The sequence below is a fragment of the Bufo bufo genome, chromosome 6 (assembly GCF_905171765.1).
Source record: "Bufo bufo chromosome 6, aBufBuf1.1, whole genome shotgun sequence".
Lineage (NCBI taxonomy): Eukaryota > Metazoa > Chordata > Amphibia > Anura > Bufonidae > Bufo > Bufo bufo.
Window position 1 is genome coordinate 299,628,202 of NC_053394.1, and position 17,378 is coordinate 299,645,579.

General features: G+C 45.6%; 1 protein-coding gene across 1 annotated transcript in view; it reads right to left on the reverse strand.

Moving 5' to 3' along the window:
• Window positions 1-243: 243 nt before the first annotated feature.
• The window catches only part of WIPF2 (WAS/WASL interacting protein family member 2), a 31,885-nt gene continuing 14,750 nt past the window's right edge, over window positions 244-17,378 (reverse strand). The window contains exons 2-8 of the mRNA XM_040434580.1: window positions 14,879-15,010; window positions 13,107-13,239; window positions 11,393-11,518; window positions 10,581-11,207; window positions 9,952-10,167; window positions 4,090-4,191; window positions 244-2,260 (exon numbers count right to left, since the gene is read on the reverse strand). Of these exons, the coding sequence (XP_040290514.1) occupies window positions 2,220-2,260; window positions 4,090-4,191; window positions 9,952-10,167; window positions 10,581-11,207; window positions 11,393-11,518; window positions 13,107-13,239; window positions 14,879-14,935 (1,302 nt within the window). The 5' untranslated portion in view covers window positions 14,936-15,010 and the 3' untranslated portion in view covers window positions 244-2,219. The remainder of the gene's footprint in view (window positions 2,261-4,089; window positions 4,192-9,951; window positions 10,168-10,580; window positions 11,208-11,392; window positions 11,519-13,106; window positions 13,240-14,878; window positions 15,011-17,378) is intronic.

A 17,378-nucleotide genomic window follows, 5' to 3' on the forward strand; every position in this document is an offset into this window, starting at 1 on the left:
TTAACGCACTTAGTTGCGTAATTTCAGTGCAGATTCTGCAATTAAATTTCCAGGACAAATACGTGATGTGTGAACTCACCCTTAGGCTACATGCACACGACCATTGTTCTGGTCTGCATCAGAGCCGCAATTTTTGTGGCTTGGATGCAGACCCATTCACTTCAATGTGTGCTGTCCGCATCCGTTGCTCCATTCCATGGTCCGCAAACAATAAATAACCTGTCCTATTCTTGTCCGTTTTGCGGACAAGAATAGGCAGTTATACCAATAGCTAATTGCGGACTGCACACGGACGCCATCCGTGTTTTGCAGACCGCAAAACACACAACAGTCGTGTGCATGAGGCCTTAAAGGTCATTACACTTTGGCCACGTCAAGCCATCTTGTCTTAAGTCCATGCTCTGTGCCTTCATAGCGAATATAATGATTGTATATATCTATGTAGGGTGGACTGGCCATTTATCATGGCCAGGCAATAGCCAATGTTGTCACTGGATGAAATGATTATAATCAAGGCCATGCAAGGCTCAGGCCAAACAATGCCAAGGGCTGCAGGCAGTTGGGCAATGCCTGCCATGTGTAGCCGACCAGACCATTTCACCTTACCACAAAGGCCTTAAAACTGAATACATTTAGGAAAGGGACAGCCTGTTATTTATCCAAGTGCATGATATTCCTGCAGTTACTTCAACATGAGCAACCCGATTTCACTAAAGAGTAATTCCTTTTATTCTAGGGTTTCTCAAAGAAGAAAGTTTCATTGCGACGGGCGTGAAAAGAACGGACACCTTGACGCTAAAGCTTTCCTCCATACAACTGCAGCTGGTGGAAAGACCACAGAAAAGTGAAGAGGAAACCTGCAGCTGTAGACCTGGTGAAGATATTCCATGAGCCTAACCCATGTGAAACAACTGGCACAAAATGTGAACCCTTGATATAAGGCAAATGAATCCCCATAAACCCAAGCAGCATTGGGGGTTGGCAGTCACATACATGCTGCAGCTCTATACACAGATGACCAACATGCTGCAACAGCAAATGACAGTGAATGTCTCTACATGGTGCACTGTATGACAATGCAGAGTCTCTGCACTGGTGCTATATGTGCTTTTCTAACTACACGCTAAAAACGTCCAATACCCCGAGTGTGGTCCATTATAAACCTTAGTATTGTCATAGCTCGTCTACACATAACCAGAGAGGAAACTGGTAACCACAGCGCGTTCCTGATACATACGGGTGGCAAGGGGTTAATAGTACAGTCATGGTTATTGGGAAGCATAAAGAAAAGACAGGTGGGGTATTAAGATTACAGTCATGAACCATACGGCAAGACCAAAAACTAAGGTTGGGGGGATTCCAGTGACCTAAAAATGAAAAAAACACCACTTATGAATAACCCTCCTCTCATCATCTGCTCATCTGCATAGACAGCGAAGTGCATAACCACCAAAAAATAAAAATCGTCCCCATCACCGTATTAAACACAAACAACGTCCATTAAAACAAGTCACGCTTCAGAGACTCTTTGTAATCCGGCAATTCCGATACGTCCCTTGGTCTCTTGTGCCAGTGTCTTCTCCAGCCATGTCGCACAATTAGTGTTGCTGAAGATGCAATTGGCATTAATCACGCTCCCAGTTTCAACCAGTTGAGGTCCACAGCCCGAGTCCAAACTCCAGTGTCCTGACCCCGCAGCAGCCTGGAAATGGTTGTGCCAGGTCTCTCTGGGTAAGTTAAAAGTGCATTCTGTGGAGTATGAGGCCTGGGAGCGCTGGGCAGCTTCCGGGGAATCCTTATTCAACAGGTTACGTAATCCAATAGTATAACTGCTCTCCCTTATAGTGTCTACACTGTGGAGTTTTACTTACCCCTCAAAACCTCTTCCTACAGATGTATTAAACTATTCAGTTTCTCATGGCATTAGCAAAATTAATCATCTTATAAGTCTAACAAATATAGAATGGAAGGGGCAGGATCGTAAGCTCCTTGACCAGACCCAGGAGTTGGAACCGTACAATGCCCCCTCCCGTGCAAGGTGTGGAGAGGGCGGTGTCGGTGGCAAGGATATGGAATGCATAGACAGGCAGCAGGGGGCACCCAGCTCCTTTATGTTCACAAATGTTGTCATGCGGGAGCAACCCCACCCTGTAAGAGGCGGATGGAGAGGAGAAGGGCTGGGGTGAAGAGTCCAGGCAGCAGAGACTGGCAATCTCGTCTCACCTTGGAATGGGCGGCAGCGGAGGAGCTCCACGGGTTACTAAAAAGACAAAGGTATACTTGTCAAAGGAAATCTACCAAAATACACTTGACCTTACAGGCTGGGAAACACAGCCCGTGTTTTAGCTGCATGTCCTGGGCCAACCGGTTTCCCTGACCCAAACTGACTGCGTCATACTAATTTATAATAAAATCAGTCCGTATCTGATCGAAGGGCTACTGCCATGTAGTCATATTATGTGAGTACACTGCAGTAGCCCCACAATCAGAGAGAGATTGGCTGTACCATAAATTACAATCATACAGTCAGTTCAGGTTAGGGAAGTCGCTGTAAGCCCGGGAGATGTGGTTGAGATGAAATCTGTAACCATGATCATGGCAAAACAATATATGTATTAACACAGGGCTCCAGATGGCGACCAAAGCGGTCGCCAATGCGCCTTAAAATTTGCAGATGGCGACAAGACTTTTTAGTCTTGTCGCCATTTGCGACTATACAGCCGCGATCCTGCGCAGCCTACGTTCTCTTCACTAGCACAGTACACAGTGGAGAAGGAAGGAGTCCCTCCCTCTCCACTGTGACGCGGCCGACACTACCACCAATGGGGATATAGCAGGGAGGAGGAGGGGAGGAGCTGTCGCCACTGTGCCACCAATGAATGTAAAACATAAGTAGTATGGGCAGCGGTATCACAGACCCGGCCTCAATAACAGGGCATGCGATCCGCGGCCATTAACCCCTCAGGTGCCCCAGATCGCATGCCCTGTTATTGAGGCCGGGTGCCGGGTCTGTGATACCGCTGCAGACAATTGTATGAAGGAGTTAGAGGACCTTTCGTGGGTCCAAAGAATATGAACTTAGTAGCAGGCTGCATAGAGCGGCGCCCAGGAATCTAAGTGCACTTACTATTATTCCTGGGCGCCGCTCCGTTCGTCCGCTGTGGCCCCCGGTATTTTCAGCATTCAGAGGAAGGAGGAGGAGGAGGAGACGCCAGTGTCTCTCCTTCTCCCTGACAGCAGCGCTGTCCAATCACAGCGCAGAGCTCAGAGCCAGGGAGAAAAAAAACCTCCCTGGCTCTGAGCTCTGCGCTGTGATTGGACAGCGCTGCTGTCATGGAGAGACACTGGCGTCTCCTCCTCCTTCCTCTGAATGCTGAAAATACCGGGGGCCACAGCGGACGAACGGAGCGGCGCCCAGGAATAATAGTAAGTGCACTTAGATTCCTGGGCGCCGCTCTATGCAGCCTGCTACTAAGTACATATTCTTTGGACCCATGAAAAGGTCCTCTTTTTAATTACATTCATTGGTGGCGCAGTGCTCCCCCCCCCCCCCCCCCCCATTATCACTTGCCACAAGTGATATCCAGGTGCCATCTCTGACAGTCCCATAGAGAATGAATGGAACTGCAGGGCGCATGCTCGACTTGCTCATCCATGAGGATGGGGAACGGAACCCCCATTCTCAATTCGGCACAACCTCTTTAATGTGCAATATAAAGCGATCGAGACCCCTAGCTTCTTGATAAAATCCACAGGCTTTATTGAAAAGATAAAATGACACCATATAGCATAACACCGCATGCCTGGCCTACACGTTTCAAACCCTGCAGTTCTTATTAATCATGGCCCCCAGGCAGGGTTTGAAATGTGTAGGCCAGGCATGTGGTGGTGTGCTACATGGTATCATTTTATCTTTTCAATAAAGCCTGTAGAAGCTAGCCTGCTGGATCGCTTGCATGTTAACCTGGCACAACTCCGGGTCTTCCATGCACCTAGTGGTCTGGGTGAAGCAACAGTCTCACTCTCTTTGTAGGATAAACTTCACGCCTAAAGTTGACTATCCAAACTCTGCTCCCATCCAGGCCTTACCTCTGATTGATTTACTGGGGTAGATTTTTTGAAAGGGTCTGTAGTCCTCGGGAGCAGGAAACTCATCCACTGAATGGAAGGAGTATTTTGATTCAAAGTCATCTGTAATACAAAGTTACAAGTACATTACACACCAGACCAGATATAATATGGAGGAGGCCGCTCAACTGTTTTGAATATATTTAAAGGCAACCTGTCATGTTGAATATGGTATCTGAGCTATAGACATCATACCATAGAGCAGGAGGAGCTGAGCAGACTGATACATGGTTTTATAGGGAAATATTCAGTATAACTTGTATTTTATTCATTTAAATTCCTTCTCACTCTGGGCTTTGAAGTCGTGGAGGCTATATGTGTATGCACAGTCATGGAGGGCAGGCTGTCAAAGCTCACTAATCTGGGTGGAATAACGGGGGAAACAGTATTAACAAGGTTGTCCAGCTAGAAAGAAAATGAGTGGTAGCAGGCCCACAGTTAGTGTGCTCCTCATAGCCCCTGGCCTCCGCTCTGAGTCACAGCTATAGCGGTCTCCTGATTGGATGCTGCACCCGTCACTCAGGGCAGAGAGCGCTTCAGAGAAGCCCCGCCTCCTGGGCATTTGAAAGAGCAAAATTTGCCAGAATAAAATGTAACTACTGAGGAGAACATCTCCACAAAAGGTACGTTTGTACTGATCTTCCCGGCTTTACCTAGTTACTAGCAGTTTAACATGGTGAAAAGTGCTGTCAAAAATATGAAGACTGCCATGGCAGTGAAAGGGTTAGAGGACGTACTGCATTAGTGTATGGCTTCCTATTATTAAACACTTGGACATGTGCTTGTATGCAGTGTAATGGTCCTTATACCATGAGTCAGTGATATGGCCATGATCATTTATTCTGAAACATTCCTCCTTCCAGCTCCGCAGAAACCAACCCAGTGCCATCTACTGCATTTCCCTCACTACTACATTTTTCAGCATACTCTTACAGTGCCCTCTGCTGGCTGCTGTGTTCCTAGGCAAAGACCATTTAGGCCAAGCGTCTGGTTCACTGCTGTCCGTCCTGCTTAGGAGCTCCACCACGGACTCCATGTCCATAGGCAACAAGGGCAGCTGCGGCAACCTATATACGGTCACTTTACCAGTGAGTCTTGCAATTCATCCTCACAGTCCATGAAGGTAACAAACACCTTTATATATCTTATCTTCCTGTGTGACAATGTATCCAAACACCGTCCTTTCCGTAGGCTACATGGAGAATGCAGTTTCCTATACCTCTGCACTCCGCGGTTCGGAAACTCCGTGTTATCCATATAAAGGGGTTTGTTACCTGCATGGACTGTGAGGATGCATTGACAGACTCGCTGTTAAAATGACTGTATATAGTTTATCGCATCCGCGTTTGTTGTGGCATATGCCGTGTTCCTAGCCCAACCACAAGTCAAATCAGCAGCATATACAGTACGAGTTACAATAAAGTACAAACAGTGACTGCAGATAGTGTCTCGTAGCTGCAATACAATCATGTTACCACTTAGTCTACTTGGCTCTATGAGAACAGTGTACTGATGTTCTATGTACTGTACTGCCATCACTTTAGGACACCGCAAAAACGGAGAAAGAAGGGGCTGCAGTGCTACACGAGTGCAGTGTGCCCTTCAAAGCTTTCCTACACAGCACCGGGCCCCAGTCATTTACAATAAAGGGGATGCAGTGCTACAGCAGTGTTGCTTCCGTTCATTCTGAAAATTGAGTGGGGGGGGGGGGGGGCTGAGCTATGGGACCTTAAAGGGGAATTAATAAAATGAAAATACTTAAATATTACTTCATTATAAATATATTTCCAAATACCTTTCATTAGTTATAATGCCTCATTTTGTCTAGGGAGCAATGATTAGTAGAAACAAAATGGCTGCCGTCCTATTAGTACACACAGAACCTGTCCTAATCACACAGCAGGTCAAGTTACATTACAACACTGAGGTAAAGAGCTGCCTCATCCTCCTCTCTGCTTTGTTTGTCAGGGATTATGATCCTTACTACAGTTAAATATGATCTTCAGCTGAATCTCTGTAGTAATGAAGTTCATAAGGAGCCATGAAGTACAGAGCGGACGGGCAGGACAGACTGTGGTAATGGAGACTGCATACAAGTGCTGCTGCTCATTAGCCACATCTGCTCATGAACGCCATTCCTACAGAGATACAACTAAAGTTCAGCTGTATTCAGGAGAATAATCCCTGACAAGCAGAGCAGAGAGGAGGATGAGGCAGCTCTTTATCTCAGTGTTGTGAAGTAACTTGTCCTGCTGTGCGATTAGGACAGGTTCTGTGTGTACTGATAGGACGGCGGCCATTTTGTTTCTACTAATGATTGCTCCCTAGACAAAATGAGCCCTTCTAACTATTGAAAGGTATTTGGGAATATATTTATAATGAAGTAATATTTAAGTATTTTAATTTTCTTAATTCCCGGAGAACCCCTTTAACAGGATGTGAAATATGCCTCTTAACCACTTCAGCCCCCCTAGCTTAAACACCCTTATTGACCAGACCAATTTTTACACTTCTACACTACTTTCACTGTTTATTGCTCGGTCATGCAACTTACCACCCAAATGAATTTTACCTCCTTTTCTTCTCACTAATAGAGCTTTCATTTGGTGGTATTTCATTGCTGCTGACATTTTTACTTTTTTTGTTATTAAATCGAAATTTAACGATTTTTTGGCACAAAAATGAAATTTTTCACTTTCATTTGTAAAATTTAGCAAAAAAAACGACATCCATATATAAATTTTTCTCAAAATTTATTGTTCTACATGTCTTTGATAAAAAAAAAAATGTTTGGGTTAAAAAAAAAAAAAAATGGTTTGGGTAAAAGTTATAGCGTTTACAAACTATGGTACAAAAATTTGAATTTCCGCTTTTTGAAGCAGCTCTGACTTTCTGAGCACCTGTCATGTTTCCTGAGGTTTTACAATGGCCAGACAGTACAAACACCCCACAAATTACCCCATTTCGGAAAGTAGACACCCTAAGGTATTCGCTGATGGGAATAGTGAGTTCATAGAACTTATTATTTTTTGTCACAAGTTAGTGGGAAATGATTTTTATTTTTTTTTCTTACAAAGTCTCATATTCCACTAACTTGTGACAAAAAAGAAAAACTTCCATGAACTCACTATGCCCATCACGAAATACCTTGGGGTGTCTTCTTTCCAAAATGGGGTCACTTGTGGGGTAGCTATGCTGCCCTGGCATTTTAGGGGCCCAAATGCATGCAAAATAGTTTGAAATCAAAATCTGTAAAAAATGGCCGGTGAAATCCGAAAGGTGCTCTTTGGAATGTGGGCCCCTTTGCCCACCTAGGCTGCAAAAAAGTGTCACACATCTGGTATTGCCGTACTCAGGAGAAGTTGGGCAATGTGTTTTGGGGTGTCATTTTACATATACCCATGCTGGGTGAGAGAAATATCTTGGCAAAAGACAACTTTTCCCATTTTTTTATACAAAGTTGGCATTTGACCAAGATATTTATCTCACCCAGCATGGGTATATGTAAAATGACACCCCAAAACACATTGCCCAACTTCTCCTGAGTACGGCAATACCAGATGTGTGACACTTTTTTGCAGCCTAGATGCGCAAAGGGGCCCACATTCCTTTTAGGAGGGCATTTTTAGACATTTGGATCCCAGACTTCTTCTCACGCTTTAGGGCCCCTAAAATGCCAGGGCAGTATAAATACCCCACATGTGACCCCATTTTGGAAAGAAGACACTCCAAGGTATTCAATGAGGGGCATGGCGAGTTCAAAGAAAATTTTTTTGCCACAAGTTAGCGGAAATTGATTTTTTTTTAGTTTTTTCTCACAAAGTCTCCCTTTCCGCTAACTTGGGACAAAAATTTCAATCTTTCATGGACTCAATATGCCCCTCAGCGAATACCTTGGGGTGTCTTCTTTCCGAAATGGGGTCACATGTGGGGTATTTATACTGCCCAAGCATTTTAGGGCCCTAAAGCGTGAGAAGAAGTCTGGAATATAAAAGTCTAAAGAATTTTACGCATTTGGATTCCGTGAGGGGTATGGCGAGTTCATGTGAGATTTTATTTTTTGACACAAGTAAGTGGAATATGAGACTTTGTAAGAAAAAATAAAATAAAAAAATTTCCGCTAACTTGGGCCAAAAAAAATGTCTGAATGGAGCCTTACAGGGGGGTGATCAATGACAGGGGGGTGATCACCCCATATAGACTCCCTGATCACCCCCCTGTCATTGATCACCCCCCTGTAAGGCTCCATTCAGACGTCCGTATGTTTTTTACGGATCCACGGATCGGATCCGCAAAACACATACGGACATCTGAATGGAGCCTTACAGGGGGGTGATCAATGACAGGGGGGTGATCAATGACAGGGGGGTGATCAGGGAGTCTATATGGGGGGATCACCCCCATTATTGATCACCCCCCTGTAAGGCTCCATTGAGACGTCCGTATGTGTTTTGCGGATCCGATCCATGCATCAGTGGATCCGTAAAAAACATACGGACGTCTGAATGAAGCCTTACAAGGGGGTGATCAATGATAGGGGGGTGATCAATGACAGGGGGGTGATCAGGGAGTCTATATGGGGTGATCAGGGGTTAATAAGTGACAGGGGGGGTGTAGTGTAGTGTAGTGGTGTTTGGTGCTACTTTACGGAGCTGCCTGTGTCCTCTGGTGGTCGATCCAAGCAAAGGGGACCACCAGAGGACCAGGTAGCAGGTATATTAGACGCTGTTATCAAAACAGCGTCTAATATACCTGTTAGGGGTTAAAAAAAAAAAAAATCGCATCTCCAGCCTGCCAGCGAACAATCACCGCTGGCAGGCTGGAGATCCACTCGCTTACCTTCCGATCCTGTGAACGCGCGCGTTCACAGGAAATCACCCAGAATAGCAGGGCCGCCGCCAGGACGCAATCCTGCGTACGGCGGTCCTGAGGCGGTTAAAAATGTAATGGTGGAATGTATGGGTACTTTAAAAGGGAATGTGTCATCAGAAAATGAACTATTGTTTAAATTACATTTTTAGGTTTAACCTATCCCTTGGTCGAACTTGATAACTTATGTCTGTTTTCAACTGTATTAACTATAACATATTTTGAAGAATTTCTGATGTTGTTAATTTTCCATGTCAATATCTAAACATAAACCACAAAATTCAGCAGTTTTCGCACTGGCCGCTAGGCCTAATAGGCGCCACTTCTCAGTACAGATCACTTTACTGCAGTTACCTGCTTATCTGTCATTCTAACGTTGCCTGTAAGGATATCACCTCTGTGTATAGATAAGACAGAATCCACCATTCACAATAAGTGATATCACAGTTTATCAGCTGCCTCCTGACCTCTGCACAGGCCACAGAGCATGCCCAGAAAACTCTCCCATAGAAGTCAATGAGGTTACCTCCTGACCACTGCGTCTATGGACCATGGGGTTGCCATAAAGCAATTTTCTTAATGCTTTCTAAATGCTGTTAAGAACATCTCAGGCAAGATGGCTGCCCCCATAATCATGTTCAGAAAATAGAATAAAAAAACTCCATAATCTATAAATAAAAACTGATTAGAAAAAAGGAGGAGATGTGTATCTTGTTTCAGAAAACATTTTGGGTGACACATTTCCTTTAATCTCAGCATGGGGGTGGAAAGTAAGAAACAAGGAGGACAAGACTGGATGCTACTAGTCAGGGAGAGACAAACAGTTTACATCACAATATAGAGGTGTGAGACTATATACAAACCAACCCTACATGGAGATCTCATGTATTCAATATTCTTCCAAGTTCCAACACTGCGCGAGGGAATGCAATCTGCCATTAGAGCAGATCTTACCTGCAAATGACCTCCCAACAGAGATAGAGTCTCTGTGTCCATTCCTAACAGGAGGTGGTGGCGGCGGAGGTCCAGAAGGAGTTCGAGAGGGAGGAGGGGGTGGCTTTGCCCGGTTCTGTGTTGTATCCATTGTGCCATGCATTCGGTAAGGAGGGGGAGGAGGAGGAGGTGCATCACGACCTCCATTACGTATTATGGGAGGTGGTGGAGGTGGAGCTGCAAAACATGGTAGTAATGCAAAACCGTAACATTAAGACAATTATCAATAAAAGTAAGCAGAAGCCAGGGGTCAGCTGTCATGGCTAGGCGCACGGACTCTGGCATCTTCAATCACAGAGGAAGACCAGAGCCATGTTAAAACTTCACGTTTATTCTGAATGTATTAAAGCTTCCATTCACCATAGATAACCAACAAGAACAGATCAGTAAACCGGGTGCGGTTTCTCAGTAAGTGCCGTCATATGCTGGTCTGTTCTTGTTGCTTATCTATAGTGAATGGATTTCAATACATTTGGAATAAAGAATAAATATGAAGTTTAACATGGCGCTGGTCTTCCTCTGTGAATCACACAAAAAGGACACTGCAGTACAGTAACAATACTAGTTCAGTAATGCCCGCCGTGTCTCACCTGCTCCCCTAGAAGGAGGGTCCCTGGCCGGGGGTGGTGGTCTGTTACCACCCGGAGATAGATTTGCTGAAGGTGGAGGAGGAGCCAGTCCTCGCACTGGTGCAGGTTGCTTACGATGGAGAGAGTTGTGCCGTTGTGGTAGATCTGGGGGTGGCTCATTTATGGGGCTTGGTGGTCCATTCACAGAAGGAGGGGGTTGTCTGTAAGGTGGCGGAGGAGGAGGCTGTCCCTGAGAATTAGGGGTCCGCATGTTGACTGGAGAGGGAGGGGGCTTCACTGGAGGTGCAGCAGGGGCCCGATGTCCTGGGGTTGGAGGCAGGGGTTTATCCCTACTGTAGGGTTTGGCGCTTTGAGCGGGAGAAGGTGTTGAACTAGCATGGCGTCGCCCAGGAGGAGGTGGAGGAGGGGCTGAGGAACTGTGCTTCATTCCAGGACTAGTGGTATTAGGGGGGCGCGTAAGATCTGGCAAGGACGGCCTGTGAGCTCGTCCAATTTCCGGAGGGGAAGAACGGTTGCTGCTGCTGCTGCTATCAGTATCATCCTGGGGTCTCCCTCCTGAAACTGGGGGACGGGGAGCAGCTGGTCTTGTAGATGAACCCTGAAGAGGAGACCGACCAGATGGGCTTTCTGAAGAAGATAAAAATTACAAATTCAGGAAATGCTTTACAGAAATCAGAGTGAAAGGATAGCAAGTAGCACTGAAGACTTTTGCTGCCTGTCAGACCATCCCAGAACCAATTTGACATTAATGGATCAGCAATAAGAACTTTCAAATATATCATCAATAGAAAGAAAAGAAGATCATCGTGTACCTGAGATATCTTTGGTCCCCACTGGCCTCAGTTTGGGAACTCCTCCTTGGAAGAGACCTCCTTTCGGCTGCAGTGCTCCTCCACCAGTTGGTCCAAACCCAGAACCACCACTTGAACCTTTAGGTTCTGCAAAACATTACAGCAGTTATGGTACAGAAAATGGGCAGACATTTATTCCAGATTCAATAATACCATGGCACGGCAACTGTAAAAACATCCCCACAACACCTCCTTTACTTAACCTCTTATAATAAGGCAATAAACACGCACACTTGGCTAATCCAAGTGTGCATGTGTATGGTGTAAACAGCTGTTCACCTGATGTAAGACCACACAGGGCAGATTTTGTTGCAGAAATTTCAATGACTGAAAATCATCTTTATTCATCTGAATGGGGTTGTTTCCGCAGAGAGCACTCCGATATCTGCAAGACCCATTTGGCTGAATGGGACAGTGGCAGAAAATGTTGCAACAAATCTGCCATGTGTGAATATACCTTTAGGTGTATGGTCACTTTAAGACCTATGATTATCGAAAGTTTCAGAAAGACACCCTGCTGACTTTACATCGTGCCCATGGATTCTTATAGAGACTGGCCAAATAAATCGACAAGACTTCCTTTCAGTGCCATTTTCTTTAGTATTTGAGTGGCCATCCGAAGCCTTTTCTGCATGACATCAAACAACAAGTGCCTTGCCTAGTCCCCTATTAGCCCAGTCTAAAGCCCCCAATATCCTTCTGTTAATTTTATACTTCTCTTTTGTACCAGTTCTTTCTTTTATAAAAAACATTTGGATGTTTTTGCATCAATTCTGCAATCATTTTAGCAACTTTAGATCTCAATTAATTAAAGATGACCTGTCACCTGTTCATAATTCTAAATTTGTGCGCTTCTTTTCTGCACCCCCTACCCTCATTCCAGCGATATTGCACCCGATTTACTATTGAGGCAGTCATTTCCCAAGAGGGTGTGATCTTCACTGCTTTGACAATGTCTAATCAGACCAGACATCGTCTGCAGCGTCATCTCACAAGCCTGGCGCTGGGACTAACTGTGGCCATTACATCCGTAGGGGTCTGACAGTCGGGACCACCCCCCTTCCCTAACACAAGAATAGGGATCTTAAGTCCACCTGCATGAATAGAGCAGTGGTCGCGTATGTTCATCGCCACTCTATCCATCTCAAAGGGACAAATGGAGACACCCAAGTACAGCTCTCTCCAGCAGTCCCATAGGGTCTGACTGAAGCAGCAGTGCACATGTTTGACCGCTGCTCTATTCAAACAAGGGACCCCCATTCTGGAGACAACCCTCGGGGGTATATTAAACATTAGTTAGAGATAAATAATGACTCCCCTCACTTCTGTTCTCCTATGGTTCTCTTCTATAAACGTACACTGTGCTGACATCCAGTTACTAGGGTTAGCAGACTACTGCTTCTCCATACTGCCGCTGTGGGGAAGGACAGTGACAATGACATTTTTCACTATGACTTCCTATAAGGAAAGGATGCCAGGGGTGAATCTAACTGAATGTGAGGGTCACACCGGCAGGCTGGAATATATCTCCTATAGCTGCATGAGGAAAGTACAGAGTTCAGTAAACTGTACGGCTTCAAACACAGACATTTCACATCAGTCAATATTGATGTAGAAAGGGAGTGCCTAGATATTACATGAATATTTCCTGCTCTTCGCATACAGCAGTACATACTTTCCAACACTGGGGCACTCCGGTCATTCACCGCAGTGGTCTTCTTTAGCTGAGCTCCTTTACAGATATCGTTCAGAAGAGCCCCCCGGCCTCTCTGCTCGCCACGGGAAAGCCGAGGGGGCTCCGTGTTCGCCTGTTGACAAAGAACAAGGACAGATTAATGTATAGCGAGAGAAGCAAAACAAATCTACTCATGTTCGGCCCTCACACAGCGTGGCACACACAGAGCTCCAGCTCACTCAATACCTACGTGGCACAATCCATCTCATGACAACCCTATGATTTCTAATGAGATGCAAGCCACATCTAGAAATAAGAACAGACCTAATGGTGGATAAATCTCTTTGTCTGCGTTTTTTAAATAAATGATATCTTCATAAAAGAAGGCTGGTTACACACTGCCAATATCTATCCCTCCCAACTCCCCAGTCTATGTGCATGCTCAGCTCGAGTATGCATATGTCCTGAATGGGGAGAAGGGAGCAAGCCGCTGCCAGAGCTTCTCTCACCTAGAACAAAAAGATAGGACATATCAGTCCAATCCTTCTATCCCCCAACAAGTCCTCATCCACATCCGATGGTTGGCCAATCCCAGAAAAATCTGTCAGTGTATAGTCAGCTTAAAGGGACTGTCCACTCCTTTACTACTCAGGACAGACCATCAATATCCGATCAGTGGGGCCTTGCTAATCAGCGGTTTCCTTGTAGCTCTGGTGCCAGAACTACACAGCTTCGCCCATTGTATAGTACAGTGATGGCGAACCTTTTAGAGACCGAGTGCCCAAACCGCAACCCCAAAACCCCCTTATTTATCGCAAAGTGCCAACGTGGCAAGTTAACCTGAATCCTACAGTCCAATATAGTATATCTTTCATGTACTTTATCATGTAGTAGCTATAATAGCCTGTCTACATTCAGTGCGCTGCCTGTGCTGTTCATGGTGCGTCCTGCGCTGATGAATGGCAGGAAAGGTCTAAGGGCATATTGGTACACTCAGACTTTTTCCAGGGTGTGGGTGCCCACAGAGAGGGCTCCGAGTGCCGCCTCTGGCACCCGTGCCATAGGTTCGCCACCACTGGTATAGTAGGTCAGGCTGATTACAATGGACAGAAAGTGTAGCCCTAGCAGTGACTTCCAGCACCAGATCTACTCTGAAAAAGCTGACCGGTGTCTGACAACCAGATACGGCATATACTGAGAACAGACAATCGGAAAGAAGTGGACATCCTCTATAAAGGAGTTGTCAGAGAATTTTATACTGATGACCTATCCTCTGGATAGGTCATCAGTATCTGATCGGTGGGGGTCCGACACCCAGGACCTTCTGCAGATAAGCTGTTTGAGAAGGCACCGGCTTCTCTAGTGAACGCCATGGCCTTCTCTCCGCTTTTCCTAGGCCAGTGACAACATGTTCATCCGTCACATGGCCTAGGAGCAGCTCAGCCAAGTGAATGGGGTGGAGCACAATACCAATGCACAGCAGTGTGCCTAGTGAGCTTGGAGAAGGCCGCAGTACTCACAGGAGCTCCAGTGCCTGCTCAAAACAGGTGTCAGACCTCCACCGATCAGTATAAAAATCTTGGAAAACCCTTTTAAATTTAAATTAGCAGCAAAACAAGAACGAAAGCACACACATCAGACACGGATCTCTGTACCGATTACAAGTGGTTCCAATAAATTGACACGGGTTTTATGATGGGAGTAGTACAGAGGATAACAGACTTCACTAGTATTACCAGTCCTAGATATTGAACTTGGTTGTTTGCACTTACCTGGGAGAAGGTCGGAGGTGGGGGAGGTCCCGGTGGTGGTGGGGGGGCGATAGGCATCTTTCTTAATAATATTAACCTCTAACGATTAACTCCTGTAACCAGCCCCTATATGGGGTGGGGACCACACGAATCCTGTAATCAAAAGATGTATAGTCACATCAGAAAAGGACCAGTTTACAGGAGAAGGTGGGATATACGGGGATTACTGCAGTCTGTACTCTGTAAAAGAACTGTTCACAGCAATGCGTTTCACATTTATGTCATCATTTCTGTTGCACGTGGGGACTGAAGCACACAAAACGTACTTGCATTTTGCGGACTACAAAAAGGATACGGTTGTGTGCACACTCACTGAAACAGACGCATCTACATTGCGCCAAACTTATTAATACTGCGGTGACATAGCCACTCTAATCTGAGTATTAACCTCAAATACACCTGCAGCCATAAATGTATAAGCATATCAAACCTGCAGGTTCCTAAAGGCCACAACTTGGTAAGGGTCCATTCACACGTCCGTAGTGTATTGCGGATCCGCAATACACCCGGCCGGTACCCCCATAGAAATGCCATGTTCTATTCCCCCCCCAAGAGCCGCAGACCGGAAGATCGGCGGCGCTCTCCGGAAATGCGGATGCGGACAGCACACTGTATGCTGTCCGCATCCATTCCATCCCCATAGAGAATGAATGGGTCCGCACAATTGCGGAAGTGTGAATGGAGCCTAAGAATATACTTATCCTTCATATTCTAAGTTGTTTGTTAGGCAAATAAAGGCAAAATAAGAAAAACCTGTAGAAAATCACTAACGCTGCCGGAGTACTTGCCCGAGGTTTAATAGAACTGTAAACAGGAAACGGAGAACAAATTGAAGATGCAGATTCCTTCTCGACAAGCTCCTTGAACTTTAGCATACGTAATATCACATGCTATCTTTGCTGCCGTAATTAAAATGTTTATAGGAAACGCATCAGCGAAATCAAGGAAAGCACCATATACGCATGCATCATACAGCACCATTACATGGGAAAGCGGCGCTTGCACAGGAGGGTCATCCACTTGGGACCACCTCTATTAGCAAAACATCAAGTGGAGATTTATCATCTAGTGCTGCTTTTTTGGCGGAAAAAAAAAACCTTGTGTTTTTTTAAATACCACTTATCACATGTGGCATTTCGGTGGCGACCTCGCCATTTTCAGAAAAGGGATGAGGGCAGCAGGTCCGCCACATTTGTCTTCATTTGTTTCTTTGTTCTTTTCCTTATTTCTCCATCCACCTCAGTACCATCGCTGAGGGTATATACACCTATGCTCAGTTCCATCCTTGCAGCAGAAAGGACCTGCCCCACTGAGCTGCAAGCTTGATATAAATCTAGCAGAGCAATGAATGGGGAGATCTCTGGATCCATGTGAGGTACAGGGCTGGTTCTAGCTTTGTTAGAAAGAAGTGGTCATGTTCTATAGGACGTTTTTTACATTAATCATGGGATAACCCCTTTAACAGGTTAAAGGGGTTGTCCGGGCTTTTTCTATTGATGACCTATCCTCAGGAGACATCTTGCCCCGAGCCTGCGCTGCTGCTCCAAGTAACAGCACGAGCGCAGAGACTCTGCCTCCGATACTGGAGTAGTCACTGCACATGCGCCTCTACTAGGGATGAGCGAATGTCATATTTTAAAGTTCGTGTGTGGGTATATGCTGAATTGTGTTATAGATTCCGTTACCACGGACCATAACGCAACCCCATGATGGAATTCCTTTAGAGGCATTCCGTCATAATAGAAGTCTATGGGCTGCATAACAGAAACGGATCTGTTATGCAGCCCATAGACTTCTATTATGACGGAATGAATAACGGAATGCCTCTAAAGGAATTCCGTTAGGAATTCCATCATGAAGTTGCGTTATGGTCCGTGGTAACAGAATCCATAACACAATTCGGCATATACCCGCTCACGAACTGCAAAATATGAAATTGGCTCATCCCTAGCCTCTACACTCCAAGTCACAACTTCTATGAAATAAGTGATAAATCCAGCAGTATTGTTACACTGTGCGGCTATTTTTAATAAAGTATATAATCCTGGAGGATAACGTGCAAATAACTTCACAGATTATAAAAAGGGGGCGGATTAAGGGCCTCACCTTAAACACACAGCCACTAGGTCTGGAACATGGCCTGAAAGCAGAGAACAAATGGAAGGGCCAAGTGAATAGCTTAGAGGGCAAGAGAAATCTAAAGACATTTCCTGGACCGACGGCGGCCCATCTCACCCAAACTAACTGCATCACCCGAGTACGGGACAGCAGCGCCTGGGCCATGCGACCGATGAATGTGATGTCACTGGCCTAGACAGAGCCCCTTCGTACAGCTCATCAGCGGGGGTCCCAGGGGTCGGACCCCTGACGTTCTCATACTGATGACCTAGCCTAAGGATAGGTCATCATTATGTATATCTCAGAGAACCTCCTTTAAACTAGACACAATGGCTAATCCAAA